The sequence below is a fragment of the Bufo bufo genome, chromosome 1, assembly GCF_905171765.1.
Source record: "Bufo bufo chromosome 1, aBufBuf1.1, whole genome shotgun sequence".
In the NCBI taxonomy this organism is placed as follows: domain Eukaryota; kingdom Metazoa; phylum Chordata; class Amphibia; order Anura; family Bufonidae; genus Bufo; species Bufo bufo.
The window spans coordinates 636,819,097-636,836,198 of NC_053389.1; the positions used below are offsets into that span (position 1 = coordinate 636,819,097).

The 17,102-nt window shown below is 42.2% G+C and overlaps 1 protein-coding gene across 2 annotated transcripts in view; it reads left to right on the top strand.

Moving 5' to 3' along the window:
- The window catches only part of LOC120985747 (threonine--tRNA ligase 2, cytoplasmic-like), an 85,318-nt gene that overhangs the window by 37,730 nt on the left and 30,486 nt on the right, over positions 1 to 17,102 (top strand). For both annotated transcript variants that reach the window (XM_040413860.1, XM_040413861.1), the window contains exons 7-12: positions 3,909 to 3,990; positions 5,386 to 5,432; positions 10,738 to 10,928; positions 11,925 to 12,048; positions 13,046 to 13,167; positions 15,236 to 15,353. In XM_040413860.1, the coding sequence (XP_040269794.1) occupies positions 3,909 to 3,990; positions 5,386 to 5,432; positions 10,738 to 10,928; positions 11,925 to 12,048; positions 13,046 to 13,167; positions 15,236 to 15,353 (684 nt within the window). The remainder of the gene's footprint in view (positions 1 to 3,908; positions 3,991 to 5,385; positions 5,433 to 10,737; positions 10,929 to 11,924; positions 12,049 to 13,045; positions 13,168 to 15,235; positions 15,354 to 17,102) is intronic.

Here is a 17,102-nt window from a genome sequence, read left to right on the forward strand (position 1 = left end):
AAAAGCCTTACTAAAATCTAGATATGCGATGTCTACTGCACCTCCACCGTCTATTATTTTATTCACCCAGTCAAAAAAATCTATAAAATTTGTTTGACATGATCTCCCTGAAGTAAACCCATGTTGTTTTTCATCTTGCAAACCATGGGATTTTAGATGTTCCACAATCCTATCCTTTAATAGGGTTTCCATTAATTTGCCTACTATTGATGTCAGACTCACTGGTCTATAGTTGCTCGATTCCTCCCTACTACCTTTCTTGTGAATGGGCACGACATTTGCCAATTTCCAATCTTCCGGGACGTCATCTGCCACTTATCTGCCCAAGCCTCCAATCTATCCAGATCTTTCTGTAGCAGTATACTGTCCTCTTCCGTGTCAATTACTTTACACAGTTTGGTGTCATCTGCAAAAATTTATATTTTACTGTGCAAGCCTTCTACAAGATCATTAATAAATATATTGAAGAGAATAGGGCCCAATACTGACCCCTGAGGTACTCCACTAGTGACAGTGACCCAATCTGAGTGTGTACCATTAATAAAACACCCTCTGTTTTCTATCACTGAGCCAGTTACTTACCCACATACAGACATTTTCTCCCAGTCCAAGCATTCTCATTTTATATACTAACCTTTTAAGTGGTACAGGGTCAAATGCTTTGGAGAAGTCCAGATATACAACATCCATTGATTCGCCACTGTCAAGTCTAGAACATACCTCCTCATAGAAACTTCCCTCATGAAGCCATGCTGATATGGCGTTATTTGCTTATTTTCATTGAGGTACTCCAAGATAGCATTTCTTAGAAAACCTTCAAACAGTTTACCCACGACAGATGTTAAACTTATCGGCCTATAGTTTCCAGGCTCTGTATTTGGACCCTTTTTTTTTTTTATATTGGCACTACATTTGCTATGCGCCAATCCTGTGGAACACTCCCTGTCAGTATAGAGTCCTTTAAATATCAGAAATAAGGGTCTGGCTATGACATTACTTAATTCTCTTAGGATACGGGGGTGTATGCCATCTGGTCCTGGCGATTTGTCTATTTTAATCTTTTTAAGACGCCGCTGTACTTCTTCCTGGGTCAGACAGGGCACTTTTAATGGGGAATTTAATTTAGCATGCTGCATTTTATCTGACAGTTTATTTTCTTCAGTGAATACAGTGGAGAAAAAAATATTTAATAGCTTTGCTTTCTCCTCATCGCTCTCTGCAACTCCCCCCTCATTACTCTGTAGAGGGCCGACACCTTCAGATTTATATTTTTACCATTTATATAATTGAAAAACATTTTAGGGTTAATTTTGCTCTCTTTGGCAATTAATCTCTCGGTCTCTAGTTTGGCTGCTTTTATTTGTTTTTTACATATTCTATTTTTTTTTTCCTTATAGTTTTTCAGTGCTTACTCACTACCCTCCTGTTTTAGTGATTTTTAAATGCTTTCTTTTTGTTATTTATTGCTTTCTTTACAGTTCTATTTATTCACATTGGTTTTATTTCTTGTTCCTTAACCTTTCATTCCCATAAGGCATGTACCTCTCACAATTAGATTTTAGGATGCTTTTAAAAATATCCAATTTTGTGGCTGTATTTTAATTTTTGAGGGCATTATCATTTAAAAGAGTGTTTCTTCAGGGAGGAACAAAAATACCAAACTTAAAATTTAGCCAACTAAGAGAGGCCATAGGCCTAACTAACTGGCTAAATTTTAAGTTTGGTATTTTTGTTCCTCCCTGAAGAAACACTCTTTTAAATGATAATTGGAAGGTTATTACTTTATGGTCATTATTTCCCAGGTGTCCCCCAACCTGCACATCTGTTGTTCTGTCAGTTATATTGATTAATACTAAGTCCAGTATGGCTGTCCCTCTTGTCGGGTCCTAAACCAGTTGGAAAAAGGTAATTGTCTTTGGTTATTGCCAAGAACCGGTTTCCTTTATGAGATATATGAGTTTTTTAGTTTCTCAGTCTATATCTGGGTAGTTGAAGTCCCTCATCATGATTTGATGCCTCGTCTATCTCGTTTAGTAGTAGATTTTCTGTGGACTCTGGTATATTAGGTGTTTTATAATAAACTCCTATTAGTATTTTATTATTGTTTTTGCCTCAATGTATTTCTACCCACAGTGAATCCACATGTTATTGTCCCTCATATCTTCTCGGACTGTGGGCTTTAGACAGGACTTTACATAAAGGCAGACCCCTCCCCCTCTCCGGTTTTGGCGATCCTTTCTAAATAGACTGTAACCCTGTACATTAACCGCCCAGGCATAGCTATCATCCAGCCATGACTCGGTTATTCCTTCTATGTCAAAGTCCTCCTCTCACATCACTAATTCCAGTTCCCCAGTTTTATTAGTCAGGCTTCTGGCATTAGTGTACATACATTTAAGAGGTTTATGTAGATTTTTTTACCCTACACTTTTCCTTCTGAGCTGTTCTAGTCCCTCCTTCCATTCCCCCAGTCCCATTGCCTTGCCCCCGGTTTCTATCTGCACTTTCTTCCCATCCCATAATATAATTACCCTCCCCCAGCCCCAAGTTTAAATACTTCTCCAACCTTCTAGCCATGTTTCCCCCCAACACAGCTGCCCCTTCCCCATTGAGGTGCAGCCCATCCCTACGATAGAGCCTGTAGCCTAGTGAGAAGTCGTCCCAGTTCTCCAGGAACCCAAACCCCTCCTTCCTACACCAGTTTTTGAACCACTTGTTAACCTCCCTAATCTCCCGCTGCCTTTCTTGTGTGGCTCGTTGTCCCGGTAGTATTTTGGAAAATACTACTTTTTGAGGTCCTTGCCCTAAGCTTTTGACCTAAATCCCTAAAATCATTTTTAAGGACGCTCCACCTACCTCTAACTTTGTAATTGGTTCCGATATGGACCATAACTCCTGGATCTTCTCCAGCCCCTCCCAGTAATCTGTCAACCCGATCCACGATGTGTCGAACTTGAGCGCCAGAAAACAACACACCGTTCTACAATCCCGGTCTTTGTGACAGATCGCCCTATCTGTACCCCTAATTGAGTCTCCTACTACCAGCACCTGTCTGGCCTGCCCTGCTCACCTGGTTCCCTGCTTACTGGAGCTGACATTCCCCTGACTGGCAGAGGAAGTGTCAGGCTGCAGCAGTGTTCTCCCTGAACTAACATCCCCCTCATCAGCCAACCGTGCAAACTTGTTGGGGTGTATCAGATCAGGGCTAGCCTCCCTGGCACTCTTCCCTCTACCCTGCTTTCTGTTATGGAGCTAGCTACCTCACTTTCCTGAGCCTCCTCGCTACTCCCCCACATCTACCCCATAGAGTGCTTGCTCAGTGAGCAGCAAACTCTTTTCCAAATTGTCAATGCTTCTCAGTGTTGAAATTCGCCCGGTTACATACTCGATGTGCGATTCCAAACGGGCAATTTGCTCACATTTTGAACAAAGATATGCACGCTCAAATGGCTGTTCTAGGACTGCATACATTAGACAAGATGTGCACTGGACTGCGCTGTCAATAATGGAACACATACTAAATGGGGATTACGCAAGAAAAGACAAAAATACAATATAATGCAGTGATAAGAATCTAACTTACTGTAGTCCCCTCCTAAAGTCCCTGAATCTGAAGTCCCGTAATCTAAAGTCACACACTTAATACAAACACACACTGGAAATCAAACACGTGAACGCTCACAAACTCGCATTATTTGCCTGCTTGTATAAATGAAGCTCTCCAACCAGCCTGCTTTTTTTTTCCCTCTGGATTCAAAGTCAAATGAAGAAACGTTTTGTGTGAATCACTAATATATAGAATGCGGTCACAGTTAACGGTTTAGAAGTACTTTTGTATGCCTGTTATATAGTAGATGTCAGCTGCATTACAGGTGTATTTCATATACAATATTTTTAATGTTTTATAGTCGCCAGACACCTATTTACTATTACTGAAGAGAAGGTCACAAGGTAACTCAAAAGAGCAAAAAAGAAAATTCCATCCAGTAGGTAAGTCACAAGACTCCTCATGACTTTCAAATATTATAGTGGTAATGAAGATGAGATCTGACGGGACACATGTTTCCTGTCCACTACTTTTCGCCATGTGATGTGTGCCAGTGTTGTCTGTTACTTGTCCACCTTAAAGGGAAACTGTCCCACAGAAAATGTAGTCTAATCTGCTGGTAGAATGTTATAGAGCAGGAAGATCTAAGTGAGTTTATATATTTTTTATGAGAAAAGATTGAGGCTACTCCTGTCTTAATAGGTTCTGGGTCGCTGGAAGATGTACTTAATTTATGACAACGTGAAGGCCTTGTTGTGAATTAAATGCATCTTCCGGCAGTCCCTCTGCCTGACTGAAATATACTCTAGATCGTAGCTGGTGTAGATTTCCGTCCTCATTTACACCAGTTTTATGACATAACCGATGATAAATGAGATGGTGCCGGGAGCTTTGTCATGTCCCCTTTGCTTTTTTATAACTGGCGATGGCGGTGTAAAAACACCAGTTGTGATTAAATGTGCAACTTTTTAAAACCAAAACAATGCATAGGGGGACAATATATATCTCCCCCTAACTGTAACTTGACATTTATTTATCTAAATCTCTGGTTTGGGGTTTAGGAGCCCACTAGGCTGTCCTGTCAGTGACTGAGCTCCTATGTCTGTACACATTTACAGGGGATGTTGTCCATCATTGACTAGGACTGCCCACTGGACTCCTAAGCCCTGAATGATTTTCCCATAGATCTATAGATGAATTTACACAACTCCTCCAGCTCTGTAACACGCTGCATGCAAATTAGTTTAGTGTACATTCAACTTTGATCTTCCAGCCTCCTTGGCTTCATTGAGATCTGCTCCTCTGTAACTTGTACAATCAGAAATACTTTGCTGTGATTGGAAACTTGGTCCATGTTACTGCGCACTTTGGGGGTGGAGAGCGTTATTTTGAACTCCCCCCTCCAAGAGTTTCCAACAGGGTGTATTAAAATATTTCTAGTGTAAATCCAATGATCCAGCACTTAGTCTACATAATATCAGCTTGCAGAGGGAATGTTCATTTCTATTGTATAGTAAAATATTATTATCTGCTATTTTGAGATCACTGCTTGCTGTCTGAGAATAAAAATGTTCATGTTTATGCTAAGAGGCTGAAAGCCTTCCTTATGGGCTAACAGTAATATGTTTAGTTAGCAGCACGCGCTATAACAATATGAAATGTTTAACGGTATCAGCCAGTTATCATTTAATCAATTATTTCTTGGAGAAAGCTGTGGAGTTTTTATGTTTCATTCTCATTGCTGCCATGAGTGACGCCATCTAGTCCTCCAGTGTAACAAGTGATCTGTAACATTTCATACCTTCACCAAAATGTTTCTCTGTTGCTCGGTCTTCAAGGTCCCTTGACAAAGGATCCAACTGAACGGAAGAAAGGGAAATTGGAAGTGAGTAATCTTTATTGGAACTTTCTGTTCTCAAACCCTTCATTGGTTTTAGCGAGACATGTTTCATCCCTTTACACATTGGAGAAATTCCTTTGTTTGCTAGTAAAACTTGTATATTTTTGAGTAGAACACAGGGGAACGTAGTTTTCATGAATCTGATGTGTAACAGAAACATGCTTTTGTTTGGGGTCCATAAATTTGGATCCCTACCTCTTCCCAAATTAAAGGAGTATTCCTATGTTATAAAGTGATGGCATATTGACAACATAGACCATCCCTTTATAAAAACTGGGGGTCCGACCTCTGCAACTCCCATCAGTCCTAAGAAAGGAAAGGGTGGTTTTTGTGCTGTATTCCCTGCATGCCTGGATATCCACAGTGTGGGGTGACCCTAGAAGAGGGTCCAGCCCTAAATCGGCACTTCATTCTCATGATATGTTGTGATCCCAGAGCTCAAACCCCCAAAGTGATGGCATATCCTAGTCATATGCCATCATTTTATAAGATGGGAATACCCCCTTTTAGAAGGGTCATGATGCCCTGTGGTATGTCACTATGTGAGCCCTCTACACCTCAGTGATCTAGTTTTCTCCTACAGAGAGCAGGTCATTGCTAGAAAGTCTCAGAAGCCTCAGCCTTGGATTAGTTTTTTTTTCTTTCTTTTAATTATAGTGTGCTCTGTGCATCATTGTATTTTTTTATTTATTTTTTTCCCTCACATGCAGTAAAACTTAAAGTGGTTTCATAAAATCGGTGCTAAAAATGATGTATACTTTTTATAAACATCCACAATAAACTTTTAAATATGTCATGTATGTTATTGTATTGATGTCCTTCTTAGTGTCCTATGTGCATTATGCGGCTATGCATCATACTATTAAACGTTCAGAAACTATTGATGTGTCCTCTTCATTCTCATGTTTAATAATCTTACATATTTATGTTGGCTCCACAGAGCTGTTTTTCATACTGTTTTGAGCTATAACTTAAAGGATTATTTCCATCTTGGACATTGGGGGCATATCGCTAGGATATGCCCCCAATGTTTGATAGGTGTGGGTCCCACCTCAGAGACCCGCACCTATACTTAGAATGGAGCCTGCAAAGTGCCACCGCGGCCACCGCTCTATTCACTTCTATGGGGCTTACAGAAACAGCTGGCTATTTTCGTCAGTCCCATAGAAATGAATGGACGGCAGCCGTGCCTATGCAATGCGGCCTACGGCACTTTGCGGCCTCCATTCTAAGTAACATAGTAACATAGTACATAAGGCCGAAAAAAGACATTTGTCCATCCAGTTCGGCCTGTCATCCTACAAGTATAGGTGCGGATCTCAGAGGTGGGACCCGAATTTATCAGACATTGGGAAAATATCTTAGCAATATGCCCCCAAAGTCCGAGATGGGGATACCCCTTTAAGCCACTTTCTCGCAGAAGTTATAGTAAATCTGGTGGGCGCTGGGAAGCTTAAAAAGATGCAGATATGGTGCATCTATGGTGTGCTCCATAATTTGCGACTTTTTTACGCCCCTAGTAAATATCCCTCTCGTTATCTCATTAGAGATAACACTAATCAGCAGAGCTCCAGAGCAATTTTTCTTACTTTTTTATTTCTGAGCAATTCACCAGTGTGAGTTTTCTAGAATTTCTGTGTATATAGACAGTAGATGCAGAAATACCAATTTATGCTCCAGTATTTCAGCCTCCATTGACTCTATGTAACAATTCTGGAACATTCCTGTTGTCAGAGTGCATAGAAGGCGAGTAGAACATACACTCTGTGATTAGCAGCACTGGTGCATTGCAGCGCTGAGGTCCTAGGTTCCAGTCTGACCAAGGACAACATCTGCTTGTAGTTTGTATGTTCTCCCTGTGTTTGTATGGGTTTCCTCCCACACTCCATAGACCTACTCATAGGGAACTTAGATTGTGAGCCCCATTGGGAACAGCGTTATGCTAATGTCTGTAAAGCACTGCGGAATAAACTGCGGGATTAGGTTAACTGTGGGTAACCGACTATGGTTAGCTGTGTTTTTTTTCTTGCTTACACAGGGACATCTTAACCTTAAAGAGTAGATCACATATTTTTGTCTTTGTAAATGTGTATTTAGGTTTTATATTATATTAGAGATGTAGGTTTGAGCATTTTTGGTGCCATGCTGCACTTAACTATTAATGTCAGAATAATCCTGATTGCATTGGCTGCCCAGATGTCATTTTCCCGTCCACGTCAAGGTATGATAACATAAAGGCTTAATAGAAGATGAGGGTTGTGTATAAGCTATGACATCATCATGTCATTGATAAATGACTGGACAATCCATAAACCATTTATCAGGTCCACTGAATCTGGTATTTTGATATTGATGACCTATTCTTTGGTCACGTGGCCTAGGTGCAGCTCAGTCCAATTCAAGTTAATGGGGCTGATCTGCAATACCAAGCACAGACACTATGCCATGTACAGTGCTGTGCTTGTTAAGCTGTGACGACACCACAGCGCTCACTGGAGCTCAGGTGATCGCAGCAGCCTCTTCAAACATCCGATTGAAGGGGGTCAACTCCCGGGACCCCTGCCAATCTGATAGTGATGCCATCGATATGAAATTCCTGGATAACCCCTTTAATGTTCTGTGTTGTAATCCTCAACTCAAAATACCGACACCCTACAAAGAACACTGCAGTGTTTCAGAGAAAACTTGGAGTTGGGCACAGAGTGAAATGTCCGCTGGGTGGCTCTCCTCCAGCTCCTCCCTGCCTTGCCTAGCTTAATCAACAGATCTGTCAATCAAGTTGAGCAAGCCTGTCTGTCCAGTTACTGTGCAACAAATTCCTTATGGTGGTCATCACCAAGGTCTTGATTTAGAGTCTTGATTTTGCATGCGCATGGTGTTGTTGCTGTGAGGTTGTTTAAGACTCTATTCACATCACAGGTTAGTTAGAAGTCTGACAGGAAAATAGAGCTGCATGGACGCCTCAGTACAATCCAACAAGCCCTGAGATAAGTCAAGTGGGGGCTGACGGGTGCAGCTGGGGTGCAATGGATCTGTCCTAAACCAAAGCCACAATCCAGATGTGCAGATTGTCCTGTGGCTATTTTAAAGCTGTTACTTGTCTGTCAGATCGCTGCCAAATCACAGGCAGATCTAAGTTGCTTGCGACTTGCATTGTGGTCTGTAATGGCAAAGGCACATGCAACTGGCAGCCAAAAATCCAGCAGTGTTGCATCACATCCCCCATTGACAATCATTAGATCCAATGTCGCAATGCAAAATCGCAATCTTCATGTCGCTTGACACGTCGCCATGTAGCTGCAGCTTTATGATTCTTTACACGAGTTCTTTCCATTACTTTGTTTCCATGTTTATAGTAACTGAAGTAATAATGTTTCTCTTGCCGTTCTTCTGTATGAATAGTGCTGTTTATGTCATTATCTTCTTAGGTTGCGTTCACATCAGCGTCAGAGGCTGCATTTGGATCATCTAGCACCAGTTCTACTAGTTTGACAAAATGTTATTTTCTTTCTGTCAAAATTATAGAGACCTTGATGGACACCATTATCGGCCCATTTTGTGAAAAATCAGGGCGTAGAATTGTTGCTTCCATGATAAAAGAAAGCCACAACGCTGATGGGAACAGATCTTTGGATCCTGTTGGAGTAGTAAAATCTATATATATAATATACACTGCTCAAAAAAATAAAGGGAACACTTAAACAACACAATGTAACTCCAAGTCAATCACACTTCTGTGAAATCAAACTGTCCACTTAGGAAGCAACACTGAGTGACAATCAATTTCACATGCTGTTGTGCAAATGGGATAGACAACAGGTGGAAATTATAGGCAATTAGCAAGACACCCCCAATAAAGGAGTGGTTCTGCAGGTGGTGACCACAGATCACTTCTCAGTTCCTATGCTTCCTGGCTGATGTTTTGGTCACTTTTGAATGCTGGCGGTGCTTTCACTCTAGTGGTAGCATGAGACGGAGTCTACAACCCACACAAGTGGCTCAGGTAGTGCAGCTTATCCAGGATGGCACATCAATGCGAGCTGTGGCAAGAAGGTTTGCTGTGTCTGTCAGCGTAGTGTCCAGAGCATGGAGGCGCTACCAGGAGACAGGCCAGTACATCAGGAGATGTGGAGGAGGCCGTAGGAGGGCAACAACCCAGCAGCAGGACCGCTACCTCTGCCTTTGTGCAAGGAGGAACAGGAGGAGCACTGCCAGAGCCCTGCAAAATGACCTCCAGCAGGCCACAAATGTGCATGTGTCTGCTCAAACGGTCAGAAACAGACTCCATAAGGGTGATATGAGGGCCCGACGTCCACAGGTGGGGGTTGTGCTTACAGCCCAACACCGTGCAGGACGTTTGGCATTTTCCAGAGAACACCAATATTGGCGAATTCGCCACTGGCGCCCTGTGCTCTTCACAGATGAAAGCAGGTTCACACTGAGCACATGTGACAGACGTGACAGAGTCTTGAGACGCCGTGGAGAACGTTCTGCTGCCTGCAACATCCTCCAGCATGACCGGTTTGGCATTGGGTCAGTAATGGTGTGGGGTGGCATTTCTTTGGAGGGCCGCACAGCCCTCCATGTGCTCGCCAGAGGTAGCCTGACTGCCATTAGGTACCGAGATGAGATCCTCAGACCCCTTGTGAGACCATATGCTGGTGCGGTTGGCCCTGGGTTCCTCCTAATGCAAGACAATGCTAGACCTCATGTGGCTGGAGTGTGTCAGCAGTTCCTGCAAGACGAAGGCATTGATGCTATGGACTGGCCCGCCCGTTCCCGAGACCTGAATCCAATTGAGCACATCTGGGACATCATGTCTCGCTCTATCCACCAACGTCACGTTGCACCACAGACTGTCCAGGAGTTGGCAGATGCTTTAGTCCAGGTCTGGGAAGAGATCCCTCAGGAGACCGTCCGCCACCTCATCAGGAGCATGCACAGGCGTTGTAGGGAGATCATACAGGCACGTGGAGGTCACACACACTACTGAGCCTCATTTTGACTTGTTTTAAGGACATTACATCAAAGTTGGATCAGCCTGTAGTGTGTTTTTCCACTTTAATTTGGAGTGTGACTCCAAATCAAGACCTCCATGGGTTGAAAAATTTGATTTCCATTTTTTTTTCTTTTGTGTGATTTTGTTGTCAGCACATTCAACTATGTAAAGAACAAAGTATTTCAGAAGAATATTTAATTACCGTAATTCAGATCTAGGATGTGTTATTTTTGTGTTCCCTTTATTTTTTTGAGCAGTGTATATATGCTGATCTATGGATGTTTATTACAGAGTCTTCCATCTCCAACATTTATCAAGAGCAGACTTCAACTCTATGAAACTCTGAAAAGGGAACATGATACTTTAATGGCAGAGAGAGCGGCAAAACAAAGCAAAACTATTAAAATCTTTTTACCTGATGGAAAGGCCATTGATGGACAGTCCTGGAGAACAACCCCATATGAAGTAGCTGCTGGCATTAGGTATGGTGTCTTCTACTGGTGATTTTTAAGTACTTAAATTTTCCTTGATTTTAAGATGATTTCAGTTGACTGCCGCAGAAGATCTGTTAGTAGCTGTTTACATCACTTGCCTTAAAGGGGTTGTCTCATCATGGACAATGGGGGCATATCGCTAGGATATGCCTCCATTGTCTTATAAGTGCGGGTCCCACCACTGGGACCTGCACCTATTTCGAGAACAGAGCCCCGCAAGTGAAGGAGGGCGCACTGCGCATGCGCAGCCGCCCTTTATTCATTTTCTATGGGGCCGGCGAAAATAGCCGAGCGCTGACTTTGCTATTTCAGTCTGCCCCATATAAATGAATAGGAGCGGGGGCCGCGCATGCACGGTACGCTCCCATTCACTTCTATGGGGAGCTGGCTTGGTGGTGGCTGGACCAGAGTCCTCCAGCCAGCACCTTGCGGGGCTTCGTTCTTGATATAGGTGCGGGTCCCAGCCGTGGGACCCGCACCTATAAGACAATGGGGGCATATCCTAGCGATATGCCCCCCATTGTCCATGATGAGACAAACTCTTTACAGGGATTGTTCAGGAGACAAAAATTTATCTATGGTAGGGAAGGTGTTAAAATAATGAAAAAAGTTTTACTCACCAGTTCAAACCGCCTCTGCTCCAGTGTCGTTGCTGGGGTTTGAAATGGGGAGTATGACTTTTATTATTTTAATATCTTCCCTGCCTTTGACCATATTTTTAACTCTGACAAACCCTTTAAAGTGTCTATAAACGGAAATTATTATTGAAGTCGTTGAAAAAAAGAACTTATTACTGCATAAAAAGTTTCCATTGTAGTGTGCTATGGATCATAAATGTCATCTGCTTTTACATTTGGTTTTGATAGCACGAACAGAAGTAGCATGGGAAGTTGGTGAATAAAAGCTGTAATGCTTGCTCACTTAATAGTAAATGCGCAAAGTTAAGTAAGATGTAAGCTAGTGAACTATGGACGTCTTTTGCAGTCGTGGATTGGCAGATAGCACTGTTATAGCCAAGGTGAATGCCGAGCTTTGGGATCTTGACCGACCACTAGAAGACGACTGCACTTTAGAACTGCTGACATTTGACAACGAAGAAGCTCAAGCTGTAAGTTATTGACTGTTGTAATAAATTTATATTTATGCTAAATTATTGCAGGTTTGTGTAATCGTCCGTAGTCTATCATAGACTTTCCTTTTTCTTTGTCCTCTGGACACTCAGCAACAGCACCAATGTTGGCACAGTGTAGTCATTGAACTTCTTCTTTGTGTGTTTGTCTTTAGTTCACATGTGACTTATTATCTGCAGATATTCAGTGTGTAATTAAACCTTATTCACACAGTCCGTGTTCGGTCAGTGTTTTTCATTAGTAATTTTGAGCCAAACCAGGTGCATCTCTAAACAAAGAACTGGTCCAAATCTTTCCCTTATACCTTGTGTCTGTGGAGACTCCAATCCTGCTCTTAGCCATCGCTGATGGAAATCACTGACCAAAACACTGACGTGTGACTAAGGCCTCATGCACACGGCCGTTGTTTGGGTCCGCATCCGAGCCGCCGTTTTTGCGGCTCAGATGCGGACCCATTCAGTTCAATGGGGCCGCAAAAGATGCGGACAGCACTCCGTGTGCTGTCCGCATCCGTTGCACCGCTCCGTGGCCCCGCAAAAAAAATATAGCATGTCCTATTCTTGTCCGTTTTGAAGACAAGAATAGGCATGTCTACAATGGGCTGCCCGTTCCGTTCTGCAAATTGCGGAAGGCACACGGGCGGCTTCCGTTTTTTGCAGGCCGCAAAAAACGGCACGGTCGTGTGCATGTAGCCTAAGGCTTTACACAATGAAAATCCAAAAAAAGAAAAATTCCAGTAAAATGCATATGAATACAATTATCCAAGTCCCCATTCACGTGCTGCAGAGAAGTGCACACCGATTTTTCAGATCTGCAGCATGCCCTGTATGTGATGCTTTTTTGTTGATTTACTCACTGTATGCAAGGAAATATCTAGATTGTGAATTTAGAACTCTGTGAGGGTCTTAATATTAAAAGTAAGTAAATTGTCTTTTTAAATACTGCTCACTATTGGAAATATTTGCATCCCTGTAGGTTTACTGGCATTCTAGCGCCCATATTCTTGGGGAGACCATGGAGAATTACTATGGAGGCTGCTTGTGCTATGGCCCGCCTATTGAAAATGGCTTCTATTATGATATGTATTTAGAAGAAAGGTAACCATTTCTCTTCAGTTGTACAATCTATGGAAGATGATTGTCTTACACACTGTTAGTGTATCTTCAAGCCTTTTACAGCATAGCATGTAAAAATTGCTGTATGTTTACTGTAAATTGTTGAATTAAATTAATAAATTAGAATATCTGTGTGCCATAATAACACATGAGGATTTGTTAAGCCCCAATATCTTCCTTTCACTATTAATAGATGTTAGGTTCCATACAGTACAAAGTTGTTTTTGCTTGTGCACTCATTTTTCCCTTGGAAAGTTCAGTGCAAGAAAAATTATATTCTTTATACTTTATTAGAAATGAGCGCTTCTACAGAACAAGCACTTATTTTAATGGACTTAAGAATCCTTAGATCATACCTGAGTTCCCCCCCCCAAAAAAATTTGCATACTGGCTTTGTACAATCATAACTTAATGGAACAGGTTTTTATGGGCTTCCCTAAAGTCTTTTTCAGCCATATTATTCAGTTTGATGCACAGCTAGATGCATTTCTCTCACAAGCAAAAGGCTTCTATGAAATCTTCCAGCACTGTACTGCTGTGACGTCTTTTCTCTTATTTCCCACTATGTTTGTTTTCAGCTCCAGAGGTCGCAGAACAGCTAAGGAGAGGGAAATCACTCTTAGGGCTCATGCACACAAACGTATTTTCTTTCAGCTTCCGTTCAGGTTTTTTTGTGGACCGTATGCGAAACCATTCACTTTAATGGGTCCGCAAAAACAACAGAAGGTACTCCGTGTGCAATCCGTTCCCGTATTTCCGTTAAGCAAAAAAGTAGTGCATTTCCGATTATTGTCCGCAAATCACGGTCCGAGGCCCCATTCAAGTCAATGGGTCCGTATGTCATCCGTGTTTTGCGGATCCATACTGTAGAAATGCTATGCCCAGCCCATATTGCTCATGTGTTTGGTAATTAATAAGTTACTGTTTCCGTTTCTGATCCGCAAAAAACGAATCAAATACGGAAACCATACGGATATGTTTTGTGCAATAACTGAACGGAAGAGGACTTAAATCAGAGGAAATTCTTTTTTTGATGCGGAACAGATCTGTGAAAAATGGACTGCAAAACAACAACGGTCGTTTGCATGAGCCCTTACAGACATACAGAAAGCTCATATAATCTTCAAAAGCTGTGAAGAAGCATTTATTTTATCAGGCTCAGGATCTGAGCTAGCTCTGACATGCCCCCATTTCCTGTGAGGCATCTTCTGCCTCTGTTAGGCCTTCCGTTTACGTTCTGTTTTTTGTTTTCCGTATACTGACCGTATACGGAACCATTTATTTCAATGGATCCGGAAAAAAAAGGAAGGTATTCCGTATGCCTTACGTTTCCATATTTCCATTTTCCGCTCCATTCAAAGATAGAACATGTCCTATTATTGTCCGCATAACTGACAAGGATAGTACTGTTCTATCAGGGGCTAGCTGTTCTGTCCCGCAAAAAACCGAATGCACACAGACTTCATCCGTATTTTTTGCGGATCCGTTGTTTGCGGACCGCAAAATACTGAAACAGTCATACGGTTGTGTGCAATAAGCCTTACTAGGGACTGATCTTTCCTGACAGCAGGCAGTAGATAGCAATTTAGGTGGAAGTGAGACCCCTAGTATCCCTGATTTTATGCACTTATGCAAATTGCGGATCCGCAAAACACGGATGGCGTCGGACAGCCATTGATATAACTGCCTATTCTTGTCCGCAAATCGGACAAGAATAGGACAGGTTATGTTTTTTTTTTGCGGGGCCACAGAACGGACAACGGATGTGGACAGCACACTGAGTGCTGTCCGCATCTTTTGCTGCCCCATTGAAGTGAATGGGTCCGCATCCGAGCCGCAAAAACTGCGGCTCGAATGCGGACCAAAACAACGGCCGTGTGCATGAGGCCTGATGCAGCTTTATTTTTTTAAATTAAGTGATTTAGAAAGATGCTAATTTCACAATTCTCTGTTAAATTAAATTGTGCGAAAATACATATGAGTCTTTAAGAATCTAGGTATTTTATTGTGTTTGCCAAGACTAATGCTGTATTATATGTGACTTCTCTAGAGGGGTGTCCAGCAATGAGTTCCCTGTCTTGGAGAATATGTGTAAAACCATCATTAAGGAGAAACAGCCATTTCAAAGGCTGGAAGTCAGAAAAGAACTTCTCCTGGAAATGTTTAAGGTAAAGAAAACAGGAAAATTATCGATGGTTAGCAACTTCATTTGTACATGCCAAATTACTGTGCGCAATTACCATATGTAGTGGCTGACATTGTCCATATGGTTCCATTTTGTTAGAGACATAGGCACTCCTTGTGGTGCCATATTATTATTTATTTTTTATACATCACTGGAGTTTTTAACTGTCTTTTTGGACCCGATTCCGATGTGGAGTGAACTGTGGACAAAATTAACAAAACTTAACCTCCGGGACAGTCCAAGGTGTATACTGCGCAATAGGCCAGATGCTAAAAAAGCCCACTGTTAGTGATCTCGATATTAATTAAAAGGGTTGTGCAACAACTTTATATTGATGACCTATCCTCAGGATAGTATATGCAGATAGACAGCACTCCAAATGGTAGATATGCAAATTAGTGTATTTATTCAGCCGGACATGGTGGTACACAATAATACAACGTCCGGCCTTCCCTTACCTTGGTCACACATTTAGCCTGATGAAGGGCTCTCCTTTAGCCCGAAATGTTGTATTATTGTGTACCACCATGTCCGGCTGAATAAATACACAAATTTGCATATCTACCATTTGGAGTGCTGTCTATCTGCATATATTACAGGTGTGGATCCTGATGTGGAGTCAGGAACAGAACCGTGACGGGCACCCTACAATAAGCCAGAATAGGATAGAACATCAATATCTGATCGGCTGGGGTCCAACACCCGGCAACCCTGGCGGTCAGCTGTTTGACAAGCTGGTCTTTACTATATGCATCGTCTCCTGTGGAGCAGCAGTGTAGTGTAATTACAAATACTCACTACATTCAAGTGAATGAGTGCAGTGTAGTGAACAGGAAGTGGTGCTCGAAAAGAGCGCCACCTCCTCTTCATACAGCTGATCGGATCAGATATTGATGGCCCACCCTTAGGAAGGGTCATCAATATAAATCGCTGCACCAACCCCTTTAATTATTTAACTAATTTGACAAGAGTTAAGAAAATTCCCCTAAATCCCTATTAAAACTAGGACAATACCTTCCTAATTCTGTCACTTTGTGGAGCACCACCACAGGAACTATAGCGTACCAAATAGTTTCTAGGCTAGCAGGAAGTGGTGCTCGCAAAGAGCGCCACCTCCTCTTCATACAGCTGATCGGATCAGATATTGATGGCCCACCCTTAGGAAGGGTCATCAATATAAATCGCTGCACCAACCTCTTTAATTATTTAACTAATTTGACAAGAGTTAAGAAAATTCCCCTAAATCCCTATTAAAACTAGGACAATACCTTCCTAATTCTGTCACTTTGTGGAGCACCACCACAGGAACTATAGCGTACCAAATAGTTTCTAGGCTAGCAGTGTGAATGAACCCTGCCTATACGAGTACTGATGCGCTTATACTACTTAGTATTAAGATGTATATCTATAGTGCAGATGGTCCATGATAATAAAACATGATACCGCTAGACAGCTCTGTGGGATATCACACTGTAGATATTATTGTATTCCTGCCTTGGCCTTCAGATGTGGTCCTCCTGCAGTGCGACACCACTAGCCATCATTGTCACTGCCCCTGATGAAGACATGACACGCCGAAACATGGGGAGCTTTGTTGCTAATTATGTTAAAATTCAATCTTCCCATAGTGACAATGCTGGCTGGTGGTGACGCACTGCAGGAGCACAGCAGCTGAAGGCCAAGGCAGGAATACTAAATAATGTCTAGAGTGTGTTATCCCACAGAGTTATCT